The sequence below is a fragment of the Terrapene carolina genome, unplaced genomic scaffold (assembly GCF_002925995.2).
Source record: "Terrapene carolina triunguis isolate 2854851 unplaced genomic scaffold, T_m_triunguis-2.0 Scaffold66, whole genome shotgun sequence".
Classification (NCBI taxonomy): Eukaryota; Metazoa; Chordata; order Testudines; family Emydidae; genus Terrapene; species Terrapene triunguis.
Genome location: NW_020664417.1, coordinates 33,039,362 through 33,057,175, shown reverse-complemented (window position 1 = coordinate 33,057,175; position 17,814 = coordinate 33,039,362). Strand labels below are relative to the sequence as shown.

Genomic DNA, 17,814 nt, shown 5'->3' with positions numbered 1-17,814 from the left:
TGTTGAAGAAGACATTCCCTGATTCTGAAATGGCACGGAAATTTTCAAGTGCTAGAACCAAGACAGAAGCAATTGTTATCTCTGTGCTTGCACCGCATTCTGTTGATGTTGTTCTGAAAACGTTTGAAGAAAATGACATAGCTTACTGTGGAGTTGCTACAGATGGAAGCAATCACGGTTCAGTGAAAATATTTCCAGTAATTATTCAGTATTTCAACTGGAAGAATGGCGGTTTGCAGTCAAAATTGATTGAGGTCCAGAACACACCTAATGAGACTGCCGACACAATTGCTCATTACGTAAAAGAAACGCTTGAAAAAAATGGTTTGTTCGAGAAGTGTATTGCATTTACAGGTGACAACTGCAATACAATGTTTGGAGGACTCCGGCGTGATGAAGATGGAAAGAACGTGTTTGCAAACTTAAAGAAGTTGTTGCAGAAGAGAACATTAATTGGTGTGGGTTGCCCAGCACACATTTTGAACAACTGTGTTCACCATGCAGCAGAAAGAATGAACATTGACATTGAGAACATTATTTTTAAAATTTACCAGTACTTTCATATCTACACCATCTGAACTGTGCGACTGAAGGAGTACTGTGAGTTTGTTGAAGTTGAATACAGAAAGCTGCTTTCTCATAGCAAGACACGATGGCTGTCATTATTTCCAGGCATTACAAGGCTGATACAGATGTTTCCGGCCTTGAAGTCATTCTTTCTGTCACAGGACAAACCACCCATAGTGCTTAAGACATTTTTTGAGTATGAATTAAGTGAGATTTACCTCTGGCACATGCATTCACTCATGAGTGTATTCCAAACTTACATCCAAGAAATCGAAAGGGAAAGCAATTCTGTTGTGGAAGTGCTGAACAGTTTGAACTTGGTTCAGACTATCCTTCTTGAACGCAAGACTCACAACTTTATGTCCCTGAAAGTTAAGGGACTACTGGCACAAAAGCGCAGGGAAGGAATTGATGAAGAGTGTGACAAATTCTGTGCTGAAGTAAATAATATGTACAGCAGATGCTTAGAATATTTAGAGATGTGGCTTAGACCCCTGGAAGACTTCTCTTGTTTCAGGTGGATTACCCTGAGTGAGACACCGAATTGGAGTGATGTGGAACCTTGTATCAAGTACCTGACCGATAAGGGGATGTAAATTGATGACGTGAAGTGTTTTGATCAGTTCAGCAACCTGAAGAAGTTTACAGAAAGTTGCAACAGTGATGAAGAGTTCAGTAATTTGCTAGCACACCAGAAGTGGACCAAATATTTTGAGAAATCCAAAAACATTGAGTGTCATTCAGAACTGTTAAAGATTGCACAGTTCTTCTTTGCTATTCCTTCTCACAATGCAAATGTAGAGCGAATTTTTTCACTGATGCAAAGCCAGTGGACAAAGGAAAGGACCAACTTGAATGTTGAGTCGTTGAAAGGAATTCTACTTGTACAGTACAACTTCAGACAAACTTCTTGTAAAGACTTTCATGCCTTCTTAAAGAGCAATCAACAACTGCTGAGAAAAATAAGATCTGCAGAGACGTATGCGTGGGCACATGAGGAGAAAGAAAACTGAAGAACTGGTGAAAGGAAAGGACTCACTACATATAAAGAATTACGGCCAGGAGCAATTTTTAAATAGCTCAAAATGTCCGGGATTTTACCGGGCAGGGAGGAGAACTGGGTGCTCCAAGGCATCTGGGGAGCTGGGAAACAGAACAGTGTGAGCTGCGTGTCCTGACCGCTCCCAAAAACTGAGCGCCGGGGCAGATCCTCCACTGGTGTAAACTGAGCAGCTTCATTAAAGTCATGGGAGTCTACACTAGTGGAGTGCCTGACTCTAGAATTGGTGCAGCTGTTTCGTGTGGCTGGGAGGGAGGAGGGGGAATGCGGGCCGCTCAGGGGAGGGGGCGGAGACTTTGGGGAAGGGGATGGAATGGGGGCAGGGAAGGGGCGGAGTTGGGTGGGGCCGGGGCGGGGAAAGGGGCGGGGCGGGGAAGGGGCGGAGTTGGGGTGGGGCCGGGGCCCCATGGAGTGTCCTCTTTTTTCAATGTTCAAATATGGTAACCCTAATTAATGTGTGTCAGAAATTAGGGCTAATTGGTCAACAAAACAGCAAGGGTGATGAGCTATTCTCCCTGACTCCTTTTTGTGGTTCTTAAAAAGAAAAGACTTTGGGGAGAAGTTAGCAGAAGCAGCAGCTGTCTGACAACTGTTGCAGTGAGCTTTATCATCATGGCTACTATCCCCAAAATGGAGTCTACATGAAAGTTTCTTATGGGTACCCATGAATGAAGGAGAAAGTGGTCTTGGGTGGGTGGGGCTTTAGAGAGAAGAGTGTTTGAGGAATGGATGTTAACAGGACAACAGCATGCTAATGTATCTCAATGCAGAATAACAGCTCTAGATCTAGTAGAGACTATACGTTCATTGGAATGGGGATTTTCCTTTGTATTTAAGTACTGAATATTGAAAATACAACACTTAGAGAATGATAAAAAAAATAGTACTAATATTAAATTATGCATCTCTGTTTAGTTTCTAATTACTAATGAAAAGTGGATTTTTTGTTGGTCAAGAGCTGATCCTTGTAATATGTTGATATCCACACACATATGTTACAAGTGTTTACTATATCCATCTATTTTTACATATTTAACTGTTAAAATAAAATTTAACCGGCTGCATTTATGAACTGAAACCTCTAAAAGAAATAAATGCCAAAAATGGTTGAAAGAACAATAGTTGCTCAAAGGAAAAAATTAGAATTAACTCAACTACGCCTTTAAATATTCCATAATTAAAAACGCCTTTAAGTGTCTTTCCACAATAGTTTAACTTCAGTTGGTTAATACAGTACTTGAACTCTGAGCAATCTTGAATTCAAAGAAACATGAGAAGAATTATTGGTATTTGGTTCAGGACATGCCTGTATTTTAATCTCCCTTAAAAGCTTTAGAGAAGCAAATATTTAAATCATGCAGGCCAGATTCTCACTGCATTCATTAGGTGACTATCAGAATTTTTTTTGTTTGATTTAGTACATTCAATTAGAAATTAAGGCCTCAACTTCGCAAACAAGTGAGGCACTTTAAATCTGTGAGTAGTCCATCTGAGTTTATTCTGTTTGTAGGATTGGAGTCTAAGTTTGGATCATGACACTACAAAAGGTTACAGTGTCAAAATGGCTTTCATGCCAAAATAATCCTAAGTAGAGGATCACACAATTTGTTGCTTCTGTAGGCCAGGGCTCCTTTCATTCTTCCCCACTCCAAGCAGCCTATGTGGCACCTTCTCATCCCCTTCTATTCCAGGGACTCCCAGGAAGCCCCACGGGATCTGTGTACACCCCTCCATTCCTCATTTTCCCCCATAACAGATTCCTCCATTCTCCCGCACATTCCCTCCTTCTTCCCCACATCAGCATCTACCATCCATCCTCTCCCTATGCCAGCATCTGTGTGAGCCCCCATTCCACTCTTCCTCCCATTATTTTTATTTAATTTCTGTCTGGAAGATACTTCATTCAGGGGGTCAATGTTTTAAAACTGTACTGGGAAGATGGGCAGAGCTGAGCTGCCATGACTGGTATGTCAGAAGATGTTAATGGGTGCCATCAACTGGTTCTTTGATCTAAAGACTATTGGAGCCCTAAGCTCTCCTAAGCAGATGCCAAAGTGCCTGTGTGTCCCCCATTTCCTCTTTCAGTTTACCAATTTTTGCCAAAATCAATATGGTTCTCCTCATTGATGTCTAGAAAATTCCCGGAATTTTTAGAGACACAGAAATGCCACCAAGTTGAGCGTAAGGCCTAGCTTGACTCAGCGAAAATCTCGAAGCAACAAAATCATAAACGAAACCTAACGTGCAGTATCTAAAGTCAGCTCCATTTTTAAAATGAGATTTTGGCTCCTAGATGCCTACATCCCCTTTGAAAACAAGACTTAGGCCCAGATTTGTAAAGGTATTTAAGTATTGCCGAGCTCAGCATTGCAATGCCTAACTGATTTAGGAGCCTAAGTATTTTCATTTTACCCTTTTTCTTACCTTCAATGAATACTTCTGCTGAAGTACTATCAGAGCCAACAGAATTTGATGCCAGGCAAGTGTAACGTCCGGTATCGTCCTCAAAGGCTTCTGCTATGACTAGTGAATGAAGGCCTCCACTTTCACAATGGATCTGAATATCAGGGGAATTCTGCAACTCTTTCCCTTCACAGAACCATCTGCAGTTCACACGTGAACAGGGACAGAATACAAAGAGAAAAAAAAGTGTTGATTTGCATCTACCACTAACAAAATGGTATGAAAAATTGTTGCAAACTCTAAACAGCTATATACATTAAGGAAAACGTATTGCTTGTTTTTATATTTCATGGAACCTACAAAGAAATACAACTTTCTAATATAAGATGTATCTCAAGCTTGCTTAACAAACGTACATACTTACAAATTGCTATTAATAATTTCCTTAACTTCTCTTCGGGTACCATTAACACATTGTACATTTTTAAAAAGTAACCTGCATTAAGCACTTGGAAATTAAGTTACAATTTAATCTCTTGTTTTAAGAGTCAAAAGCAGTATGTGTAGGCAAGCAAACTCCTTTGTGTTCATTACAAATCCTCCATCTAGAATATGTGATTTTTGTTATCAAATTTGCAATCAAAATAGCAAAGCCATGTCTTATGCCTTCCATATCATTAATGTTTTTAAGGTTCCTACTAAAATATGACCTTAGTGATTCCAATTCTGATACAAATGGTATAATTCACTCTTGACGGAGTTATTGCTTTCCTAAACACCCAGAAGTCTGATGTGGAGGGCTCCAAAGTGATTTGTTTATCAATACCAGTACATACACACTCTCCCTCCCGACCTTCATCCTTATGAATAGATTTTTTTCATTATACAACTATGAAAATACATTGAAAGCCTGATTTACTTCAATTAAAAAGAGAAAAATTTAAGGAATTTTCTGCTTCAGACCAACAAAAGATTCAAAATCCCTTTGACAAGATTGTCCCCTTAGTTCTTAACCACTTCTTAGCATTTGTCTGCAATTCTAATCTTCCATTAATTGCTTCCATCTGAAACTTTTTGCTTTGTTGGCATCTTGTCCTGAAAACAAAAACAATAGAAGCCATATCTGTTGCTTTTCCTAAACTTTAAAAAAAAAAAAAAGTGATGCAGTGTTAGGGTATCTTCCATTCCTATTTAAGAACAGTTTGTAATGCATCACACAGTGCTAGAGATGTCAAATAATAAAGGTCAATTAGGAGCCTTTACAAATGGACCGACCTGTTCCTATTTCATTCTAGCCAAAGGGATAGAATAAAATTACTTTGGTTTCCTTTTCATCTATGATTAGCAAAACAGGAAGATACTTGGACAATTTGCCTCTAAAAATATTAAATCTGAATGACTACATTCATTTTTATTTTATACCCTAGAGTAAAAATGATACCTTCCCCATTCAATATCTAATGGATTTACACATGAGGTAACTCCCATTAACACTAATGAGAACTGTGCACACAAGTCCCCTGTGCAGATGAAGAATAGATACAATATTCCTCAAGGCTAGGAAATGTTGTTAATGGAACTAAAATCCTATACCATTCTGTTTTGTAATTGAAGACTAACAAGCTCCTTTTGTGTGTCCTATTGTGCCCAGAGCTCTACACACACACCCACACCCACACACAGAGTACCAGTTAGGCAAGAAACAAATAAACTTCTTTTTGTTTACTCAATAAATAAATTGGCCTAGTTTTACAATTATCTGGTTTGGGGACAAATTTATCCAGTCAGTTCACATGCCAGTTCCTCCCCATCCTCTCCTTATTCTGCATGAGGAACTTCAACTACTACATCTGCCATTTAGACTGCCAGAGTCCTAGACTTTGATCACCTTTTCTATAGGCTAAGAGTTTGATAATATAGAGGAAGGAAAGGCTGATCCAGAATTTCTGGACTGATAACTGTAGCCAAGACCCTATAAAATGGGGAATCGGAAACCTAACTAGCCATCCTATTCCTCTTTCTGGAAATATCTTTCAAGGCAAAGACTCCATTCATAGCCTAATTACTTTCTCAGATAGGGTCCAGTTTTAGTCTTGTGCAGGTTTAGACTTCTAATAAGTCTCTATTGTCGCCCAAGTTCCTTTTACCCCAAATATTTATGGTACTATGATTTATATGGTTATAAAATGTCTGCTAATATAGTTTGTACCAGGGAGATTTATCCGGTGAGGTTTAAACAAAGTTATTTTCTTAGGAGGGTCAGTTTTATTTTCTTCCCCTGATGCGTGAGAGATTTATGTGGCTAGCAACTAGCGACCTCAATGGGAGTTATTGCAAGTAAATCTTTATGTATTCTGTGACTTCTAGTTGAGGTTGGGAGTCACCATCAATGACCTATCATTAGAAAAAAGATCATGAATCCCAACCTTCCACATCAGACACTGCCTCATTTCAGTAGCTGAAGCCAAAGATCAAAACATAGTAGTAAGCAATTCAATACAAAATTACCTCAATCATCTTTAATGTGATGCTTGATGAACAGGAAACAGGCCTGATTTTTGACTACACTCATCACTGTTATCAAGAACAATTCATTCCCCCATTTCTGATTGCAGTTGCAACCTAGTAATTGCTGTTTCATGAAATGCAGAGACAATGTTGGAGATGTTGGTTACATTAGCTACGTATGTTTATTTCATAACATTTTCAACTCAGTTTTCTTATAGGAAATTCAGGGTATTTATTGTGAATTCCTCAGGGGAGAGCTGAAAATTAAGTCTACTGAATGAATGCCTCACTGAAGTTTTTGTTTTTCTTGCAATGAACTTGGTAGGTGCCAGTTCAGTTCACATGAAGTACCACTAATGTAATGGATCCATTAGCCACCCAGAAAGGTGTTTTTCAGCTTATAAAGCTGGATGAAGTGTTAAGACTTGCATGCACTTAAAGATGGAATTTATGTTTAAAGCAAACTAGCTTTTATACAGCATAGGATATTCCATGGAGCAGATTGACCATCAATAGATTACACCTTTACACTATGGGCTTTGTCATCCCTATTTAGCTGTTTAGCGTGGAAAGGTTCAGAGGAGAGGAATTCACACTCAAATGGCCCTAAAGATTAAAGAGGAAAGGCAAAGGAGGCCTTCTAGTATCATTTTCCCTTTCAGGTGCTACTGGCATTTTGGAATCATGACTGATCAGAGAAGAACAGTCATGTGAAACTTATGTGAAAATTCCTCTGCAAGTTTGTACTAGCTAGGTCAGCATTTCCTCCTTTACAGTCCATTTCATAGGCGACTGGTAACTGCTGATGGGGGAAGGCATAATGGTGTCCCCCCGCCACCGTCACCGTCAACTTCCTGGTGACTGCCAAGGCACCCTCCAGCAACACCCTCTTGACCACGGCACCCCTCTGACCATGGCACACTGGTTGGTCGCTCACGTCGCCTATTCTTAAAGTTCACTCTGTCATGATTGGCCTTAGGGAAAATGGCACCCTAGCACCCTGCCCCACTGCCTTCCTGGACTCCCCAACCCCAATCACTCTTGGACCCCGCTGCCTCCTCCAACTCCCTCCCATCGCCCCTGGCCCTCACTGCCTCTCCCGGCACCCCAACCCCTCCCCTGGCCCTTCCCCCCCCCCCCCCAATTGCTCCTGGCCCCCGCTGCCTCCTCCAGCTCCCACCCATCGCCCCTGGGCTCACTACCTCAGCTCCCGCTGCCTCCCCCCCTCAATGCCCCAACTGACTGCCTGAGCTCCAGGCAGGGGAGTCCAGACACCTACTCGATCAGGTAGCTGGCTGCCAGCCAGTGAGGAAGGGATGTGACTCAGCAGGCCCCCCTGCTCCCCTCTGGCAGAGAGCGGTTTCAATTCCCTGCTCTGGGCACCAGCTAGTGGGGCTCAGCAGGGGCACTCACTGCTGGTGTCTTTAGTAGGCACAACCCTTCAGCTGCGCTCAGCCCACCCTGGCAGAAATCGTGCCCCCCCATGTGTCGCCTATAGTCCATTCCTTGCTATTTATTCCCTTAGGGGGAGAAGGATTATGACCCAGGTGTGGATGTGGAAGGCGATGGCAATTTTGCTCCTGAGGGAGGCATTCTACTAGAAAATTATGCCCTAAAGAGTAGCATGGAAGAATGGGCCCACAGTCCAGATGTTCTGAGAGAAGGAGGATTTCTCTGTGGATCTCAGGGTGAAACAAAATTTTGTACTTCATATGTTCAAAGCACTGTGTGCAAACATTAATTAATTAGTTCTCACACCACCCCTCTATTATAGATATATATTATGTCACGTGTATACATTGGGTGGTGGAGGAGGGGAAGTACACAGGCAGAGGGGTGAAATGACTTGACTAAGATAACACAGCGAGTCTGTGGCAGTTCTGGGATCAGATGTTCTAACGCCCCCCTTATGCTCTTTTCTTTAGAGCAGTGGTTCTCAACCAGGGGTACACAGAGGGGTCTTCCGGGGGTACATCAATTCATCTAGATATTTGCCTAGTTTTACAACAGACTACAGAAAAAGCACTAGCGAAGTCAGTACAAACTAAAATTTCATACAGACAATGACTTATTTATACTGCTCTATACACTATACACTGAAATGTAAGTACAATATTTATATTTCAATCAATTTATTTTATAATTATATGGTAAAATGAGAGAGTAAGCAATTTTTCAGTAAAAGTGTGCTGAGACACTTTTGTATTTTTGTTTGATTTTGTAAGCAAGTAGTTCTTAAGTGAGGTGAAACTTGGGGATACACAAGACAAAAATCAGACTCCTGGAAGGGGTACAGTAGTCCAGAAAGGTTGAGAACCACTGCTTTAGACCATGCATCTAAAGAGAATTGGCATGGTCTAAAGTAGTGGTTCTCAACCATTCCGGACTACCATATCCCTTTCAGGAGTCAGATTTTGACACCCCTGTGCCTTAGTATCATTACTTCATTCATTGCACCCACTGAATTTCAATAGCACTTTTGCTCCTAAATCACCTGGGCTCCGTTGAAAGTTCCACCCTTAGGAGGCTAACCTCAGTCGCTAGTTTAAGGATCTTGGTCAAAACTCCTTACTTCTTCTCCAAAACTGCTGTGTATAATTGTTGTGGGTTAGTGAACCATTTCTGTAGGTTATCCCAATGGTGACCACATTTCAGTAGTCTCTGTAATTGATCCCTGCATTTCTATTTCAGTTTGTTAACCTTACTAAATCACTTTGGGATCCTTTGTAGTGAACGGTATTGTATTAATGCACGACATTATATCCTAGTCAGGGCACGTAACAGCTCAGATAACTTTTAAAAAAGGGTGAGAAAGACTAGCACTTTAACATATTTCAAGTGACAGGGAAGTGAATTTTGACTGCTGTGCACTCTTCCATGCTCTCATATAAGTAGTTCCACTCCTCTCCCCCCTACCCCCCAAGCTTTTTTACTGGCTATACTTAGCATCCTAATTTTTACTGTGATATGCTTACATGAAAGAAAAGAATGAGAGATGCCAGCTGTGAAACAGTTTGTATATCATGCATATCATGACATGAGTTAGTCATTCATACCATTTGTCTACCTCCTTCACTCCTCTTTCCCTCCTGCCCTGACAATCCTCCGTGTATGGAAATGCATGTGTGTCTGGGATTTTAATGACTCTGAACAAAATATTAACAGTTGAGCAGCACAGTGACTGACCAAATACCAGGGCCTTAAGAAAAACAGTTCAAGCTTTCCTCTAATGCATAATCCTGCTGTAACCTATGTTTAGTAAAAGTAATTGAGGAATAAGGAGGGTTTCCTTTCCACACACTCTTAAAAGTTAATTTAAAATGGCAGCTGAAGTGAAATTTAAAGACATAGCCTGAGGGAAGAATTATAATAGGGCACTCCGACCCCTACAAAATGTGAAGTAATTTTATCCTTAGTGGTGTTAACTATGGCCAGCAAGAAATGCTAAAAGGAAACAATGTAATATTGCTTTAGTGGTATAGTCAGTGTTTCCATTATACTGTATAAACTCCTATTTTGTAATTTCCCTATAAAAATTAACCACTGTCTCACACTTCCAGCCTGCAAAACATCTCCATTTGCAAACTTTTTAGTTTACAATTTTAAAAAGAAATCAGTTTCACCACATCAAAATTAGAGTATATTGCTATAAAGAAATTAATTTATGTTTCTAGTGTAAGCATAACTCAGTTTTACACAAAAAGTAATTTGTGAAGCAATTAGGACACGTTTTCATATATAGTCCATATTCTTAGCGTTATATATTATAAAATTACTACAAATAATGACAGACTCTTGCTACCTATATTTTGATATCTTTTAAAAATCCATCAAGATTTTAACCTCTGAAAACAATAGAAAAATGTGTAGCTTCTCTCTGAATGCCTAGCTTAGTGGGTCCAAAAATGAATTTACAGGGCTATTGTGGTCAAGCTAGTAAAAAAAAGTACATAACATTGGATGATCTCTCTCATTTATTCTGGACTGATCTCTTTAGTAATCTAATTGTGATCTTAAAACTCTCACTGACCTGAGAGTGTCATATTCAGTGGAACAATTGCAGGATTAGTCTCTCAGGGTATGTCTATACTGCAGTTAAACACCCACAGCTGGCCCGCATCCTCGGGCTCGGGCTATGGGGCTGTTTAATTGCAGTGTAGATGTTCAAGGTTGGGTTGGACCTTGCAGCGGGCAGGGTTCCAGAGCCCAGGTTCCAGCCTGACCCCAAATGTCTACACCGTGATTAAACAACCTTGCAGCCTGAGCCCTGTGAGCTGGAGTCAGTAGACATGAGCCAGCAGGGGTGTTTAATTGCAGTATAGACATACCTTAAGGAGGCAACAGTCTTTCCTCATGCAGCATGTGAAGACCAAAAAAACGCTCTGGATTTGCTGCATTTTCACTGTGTTGTGGAAGGAGAAAGGTATAACATTTGTTCAAGAGAATTCTGCTCCCTGGAAGCAACATAGAAGCAGAGAGTGGGAGGAAAGGTAAGAGATGGGGCCAGTTGATTTAGAAGGAATGCAGTGCGCCATGGCTTCTACTGCTGAGAGTAAGCTGCAGGAACTCCACAGACTGTCTTCACTAGTCTACTCCGGTTTAGAGGGGAAAATGTGTTCCCTCCAACTGTCACATAGTTTCTCACAATCTTTTTGTGAGAGCTGTGTTTATGAACAAAGATTTGGCTGTAAGTAACTATTAGGAATTTGCACTACAGACTAACTACTGTTTATAGTCGTTCATAAGCCAAATATTTTTGGTAAAAAAGTGACGCACCAAAGAGCAGCTTATAAACAGGTCTACACCAAAATTTGATGATTTTAAACTCTATGGAATCATTGAATTGAATATCTAATACAGGGATCGGCAACCTTTGGCACGCAGCCCGCCAGGGTAAGCACACTGGCGGGCCAGGCCGGTTCGTTTACCTGCCGCTTCCGCAGGTTCGGCCGATCGCAGCTCCCATTGGCTGCTCCAGGCCAATGGGAGTGGCAGGAAGCAGCGGCTTACCCTGGCGAGCCGTGTTCCAAAGGTTGCCGATCCCTGATCTAATACATTGTAGTTTTGTTTACCTGGAGAGTCTGCAGGCATGGAGCCCCTCAGCTCCCTGTGACCACAGTTCTCTGTTCCCAGCCAATGGGAGCTGCAGGAAGTGCCGGCGAACTGCGGCCACAGGGAGCTGAGGGGCTCCATGCCTGCAGATGCTCCAAGTAAACAAAACGTCCCGATCCGCCAACAGCCTACCCTGACAGGCCGGGAGCCAAAGTTTTCCAACCCCTGAAATATGGGGTTGGCTTATGAAAGGGTCATACAGTTTTTGCTATTTGTATCTATCCATTTTGGGGGGTCGGCTTATAAACGAACAGGCTAATGAACGAGTATATACGGGTATTCCATTGAAGTTGATACACACACTGAAAAGATGTAATAACCTAAGGAAAAGAACTGCTAAGTTAGTTTTAGGTATTAACAAATCCAGATAAGGCATTTGAAGTTGTAGCTGAGACTGTTCTTAGCTCATTTCATTGCGTCTGGGTATTGCCGGGGTTTCGCAGCCTTGTATAGTACTATATGCTAAATGCACTATAGTAACTAGATACCATAGAAGACCAGTTTTACCAACCCTGAACGTTCAAAAATCATGAGTCCACCCTAAAAGATCATGGGATTGGCTTAAAGCACCCAAGAATTAAGATATTAAAACTGGGGGCTTTATTTGCCTCTAGTTTGAGTCTTTCAGGATTCGTATTTCTAGACTTTTCTCTGTTACCTTGACACATACAAGTTTCCTTTAAAAAAAAAGAAACATCAGAGATTATCATAACATGACTGCAGGAGTTGGGACTAGGAGAAAAACACCAAAACATGACAAGAGCTGTGATAAAATCATAGATTGTCAAAATTTTACATTCAGCTTACTGGTTTTTGTCAGTTTGTGTTCAAACCTAGTATTAGACATATTGTACCATCAGGTTAAAATTGGCAAAAAATGTTTTTTCTAAAAACTGTTTTATTTATATCTTAGATTAGGAGAGCTTTTTAACCTTATTATCTTTGTTTACCATTTGCACTTGGCTCATCTTGGATCATGAAATTCTGCTGGCTTCAACTGAGTTACCAATGATTTAAACCTCTGTAATGCATCAGAATGCATGTCACAAAATGATAGCCCTGAATTTCAAATTCACTACTGCCCTCCAAACTCATTCATATGCCCACTTCATCTTACTTGAAGATCTTCTAAACTGTTTCAACTTTTAATTATAATTATAAAATATTATTCTGAGAGACATGGGCCTGAATCAAAGCACTTAAACATATGACTAATCCAAACCTTTTCAGCAAAAACATTTGGAACTATGCCTTACACTCTGAGATTTACCCCATTAAGTTAAAGTTAGAGACACAGCAACAGATTTGGCCCAGAACATCATCATTCTTTAAAAAAAAATAATAATAATGAAACTTTAAAAATAATGCAATGGATAAACTTTTGTTTGGATTTAAGTGTTTCTCTAGGTGGTTTATAAACTTAACCCTGCATCTTTGTGGTGGTGGATGAGAACTGTGAGGGTGTGTAAATTTGACTAAAAACAAAAGTGGAACTAACTAGTATCTTTTTGCACTGGTTTTATAACAGAGCAAAGTTTGACTCTGTATATTTATGGAAACCTACCATATAGATAAGAGCCAATAATAAAAAAGTCTGATAAGATGAGACCATTCTATTTCAGTAAAATTTCATATGTAAACAGGCATTCCAAGACACAATGAATCATATTCCAGATGGTTTCTGTATTAGTCCACATGCATAGAAAATAAAAATCTAGGAGAAATGTGTGAACTCACTGATTGATGGGGTATCTGTAAATTCAGTTTTCCCACCATGGCTCAAATTAATTGAAGGCAGAATGAGGAAATAGGTTTTGCTTTTCAAACTGTAACAAGTTAATTTATTTTCAGTATTAGCATATGGAAATGCAATTAACACTAGATCACAGAGATTATTTTCCATATAGAAAAACGGCCCTTAGTAAATACAGAATTTTTGGGATGCATAGTCAAGGTTATCTAGAAATATTACTGTCATGCAGGTACTGATGTCTTCGTTGCAAGAGCTCAAGGTAATGTCCCCTGCTGGTGTATATTAATATTTTCAAGTGACCTTGACTGTATGTGTTTTTCTAGACCTTTATAATTATTAAAATATGTATTACTTATTTGAAGAGTTTAACAGGAGGACAATTATGCTTTAAAAGTGAAAATCTGCCAATTTTCTCTTTGGTGAATCTGGTTTCAGGTCTCATGGGTGCATTTATAACATGAGAAGATTAGAGATAACAAAGAAATGACTCACTGTGAAAGCTGATTTTTCCACAGCACAGTGGCAAATGATATAGGTATCATACTTTAAGTAATCCAGTTTTAACAGTCATCCTGCAGAACAGGAGGCAACTGTGCAGCTGTTATTAATTCAGTAAGAATAGGAAGCAGATCAGGCTCTTTTCTATGCCAGTAAGAAAAGGATGGTCTCCTCACATTGAGAAAAAATAAGAGTGGAAGATTCTCTCCTTCAGTCCAGTCCTCTGCTTAGAAGGACGAAAGATTGGCCTAAGAGTGGACTATGCAGCAGTTTTATCTCAGATCAGATCACTTACAGCATAAACCCCTTTCAAGCAGGGGAGAAGGGAGTGCTGGATGGCACAGTGGATAACAAGCCTTTCACCTCTCGAGACCGAAGTTTAAATCCTACCTTAGGTCACAAGATAACTGTCTGTTCTTGCTCTTATTTATCCACATCACAAAACCACTACACAGTTTACTAAAAATGACCCCAATCGGCATGGTCTGCTGAAGTACTGAAAAGTTATAGGTGTGGATTAAACTAAACATACATTTGGAAAAGCTGCATGTGAAACCTTGTGCAGTGTTTTCTGCTCTATATTTGGCTCAAGTCAGTAGTCTAAATCCTTCACTTTTATAAGCAGTAACATAATTCACAAGTCGGGCTGAGTAAATATTTTAAATAAGTAATATTTGCGAATATTAATTCAAATTAAAACAGAACTTGTGTTGTCTGTATTTGTGACCTCTTATTTACATAAAATTGTGTGTGAAGTTTTGTTCACAAGAATGTACTTGGAAAGAGAAAGTGTCAAATTCTCATGCAAATATGTATTCATACATTAATATGTATTTACAAGAGAAGTGTTTGTGTGGTTCTTCAGAGCTCTTTGTGGGTTTGGGCCATGATCAGAGCAGGGAACAGAAACACTACCAGATGCTGTAGGGTATGTCTGCACAGCAGCTAGGAGTGAAACTTGCACTAGCAGGGCTTGAACTATCATGCTAGCATGGACATTGCAGTCCACAGAGACTTGTGCTAGCTACCTGAACTCAGACCCAGGGGTTGAGTGGGCTGTCAAGCCCACTCAACAATATTGATAATAATAATATTCAACATTCAATAATATTCAATATTGATAATAATATTCAAGCTGCTGCCTGAACCACAATATCCATACAGCTATTTTTAGCATACTATCTTGAGTCCTGCTAGCACGAGTCTGTCTACCCATGCTCGGAGACTCGCTCCCAGCTGCAGTGTAGACAGACCCTTAATTATCCTGTAAGGGGCACTCAACTGTTGAGCATCTCTGAATGTCTGGATGTGATAACAGAGTCAATTTCTTTCCTCTGCTGCCTCCTGCAGGCTGCCAGCTGATTTTGATGCATCTTCAGTGGCTTGGCCATTCAGCCAAGTCACAAAGCCCTTTTCGAGTATTAGAGTCCAGCAAATAAACAGTCACTATCCTCACTAGGGTCTTCAGCCCTGGCTCTGAGCCCTTTAAACTGAGTCCTTTTTTGGGCTCCCAATTAAGGTCTGTCCCCTTTTGGGGTTCACGCAACTTTACTGGGGTCTGGTGGGGGAACCTGGGCCTGCCCACTACTCCAGGTTCCAACTCAGAGACTCTATAAACTTCATTCTTCTGCTGCTGTTTCCCTGGGCCTTTTCCTACCAGGCACTTTTATCTCTAGCCCTGCCTCAGGGCTAACATCCTCAGGTCCTTCTATCTCTGCACTCCCAGGTATGTAAATTCAGTCAGCCATAGAATTTATCTGAATGCTGGGCTCCTTTGACGAGAGAGGAGCATCTTGTCCACTCCTCTGGTCCCAGCCAGGAACTGCACTGTTAATCCCCAACAGATCCTTTTATCTGGACCAGCAGGGCCCTTATTGGCCATTGCTAGCCGCTCTAGCCCTTGGTGGACTGTGGTTTCCAAACTGTCTGCTCCAGAGAGGCCTCTCTAGGCAGACCTGGAGGACCCACCTTCACTACTCTCTTCCTCCCACATTGCCCCTTCCTGGTACGGGCTGTAGTAGGAGCATGGGGCCTCCTGTAGGGAACTGCAAAGGCCAGGTATACCCTGTCACAGGCCCACAGTGAGGATTTAAAACTTTCAGAACTTCAAGCTGCAAAGTTGTTTAAAAAGTCAAGATTTTTGGAGCTATTTTATCTCTTTCCTCCTCTACAAAAACAGGTGAACTTACTTTTTTCAAACTTAAAAATAAAAAAACAACCCCAAAACAAATTACCACAGCCAAAAAGCTGAAAGTTTCAGAAAGTTGCAAATGACTGAGGAAAAGGGATTAGGCTGGAAACAAATAAGAAACCCGATCTGTAATGGGATGGAACTACCTCATAGCTACAAAACCTTTTCTGAAAATGTAGAAAAACATCCAAAAATATTTAATAAATTTATTTGGTATTCTATTGATTAACAGTGCAATTAATCACGATTAATTATTTTTGTAGTTAATTGCGTGAGTTAATTGTGATTGACAGCCCTAATACCCACAAAGCAATATTGTTTCCCCCATTTTGGTCTCAAGGAAACAATTATTGGAAACTGGACACACTCTTAAGTATCATTCATAGTCACAGGAAAAAGCTGCAGACATTTTTTGGACCTCATGCCGTTTTGAACCTTCTACAGACATGGTTCATGATGACCAACTAGAAAAAAAATAAGCTGTGAATACATAAAGGAAAAAACACTAAATAGTTACGCAGTATATTTCTGGGTACAACATTTAGCAGACTGCAGAATATTTTATGTTGTAATGTAACTGCTATGGGCAGAAGATAAGTTGTTGAATGGAGGAAATGGTGTTTAACTTTTCAAAAAGCAAGAAGTATAGCTAATAAGATGTCTATCCATCATTACCCTGATCACTTTACTTGTCCAGTCTGCTCTGTCTCTTCTCCCACCCTATAGCAATCTTTGTCTTTTTAGACTTCATGATCTTTGGGGCAGGTTTCTCTTCTTCTGTTTAGAAAGCATCTTGCACATTTTGGCCACGACTGAAATACCAACAAACGCTGGTTTCATAGTTACCCCTACTAATGTCAATAGTTGTGCTGGCCACTTCCAAGTTATCAAAGTATAAAATACAGAATGGTTTATAAATGTTGAGAATGAGAAATTGCAGTCAAAAAGATGGGTAGAGGTGCATACTCAGCTAATTTCAAGCTAAAGTTAATGTAGGTAGTTAAATTACTCATTGTTTAAACCCAGATTACATACAAGAATGAATATGGTGTACTTTATTGAACAATTCCTTCATTCTTCCACACGGAGTTTTTATGTTTCTATGTAATGATTATCACAGAAGTGTGAAACAGTAGCTATAATACCAACTTCTAACATAGAGAAAACAGGGGCAGCTGGCACATACAGCATTTTCAGCTAACTAAAGTTACTGCATGTGGAACCCCCTGTAGTTTTAAGTATGTGAACTCCCAGAAACTGAGCAGTAATTTTTTTCCTTTTGACAGGTAATTAAATTGAATGTTTTTGTACAACTTTCTCCTGGGGACTGGAACATCTTACCCTGAAGTCAAAGTGTGGTAGACATTATCTACATCTGAAATTGTTTCACTAATTCATTTGTCAGTATGTCAAGCAGCCCCCTTCTGTCGGTCTGCGTTGTTCTGCCAGCAGCATATGATTTATTTGCTGTTTTGCCACGTAAAAGGATTAACATCTCTCTTTAAAAGGTTGGATTATTAGATTTCTAAATTAGAGATACTTCTCCATTCTTTATTCACTCTATCTTATTCACACTATATAGAACTGGCTACACAGTCTCAGTTTGTTAGCCACAACATTACTTGTGCAACTACAAGAAACATGTTCAGCACATCAGGCTTTTTATTTTCCTGGATGATAAAGACAATGCAGTAAGTATAGCTCACTTCACTGCCCTGGGGT

At 40.2% G+C, this 17,814-nt stretch overlaps 1 protein-coding gene across 6 annotated transcripts in view; it reads right to left on the bottom strand.

Annotated features, from left to right (window-relative positions):
- PALLD (palladin, cytoskeletal associated protein) overlaps window positions 1–17,814 on the bottom strand; it is a 321,293-nt gene that overhangs the window by 197,708 nt on the left and 105,771 nt on the right. For all 6 annotated transcript variants that reach the window (XM_024194956.1, XM_024194963.1, XM_024194971.1 and 3 more), the window contains one exon: window positions 4,052–4,230. In XM_024194956.1, the coding sequence (XP_024050724.1) occupies window positions 4,052–4,230 (179 nt within the window). The remainder of the gene's footprint in view (window positions 1–4,051; window positions 4,231–17,814) is intronic.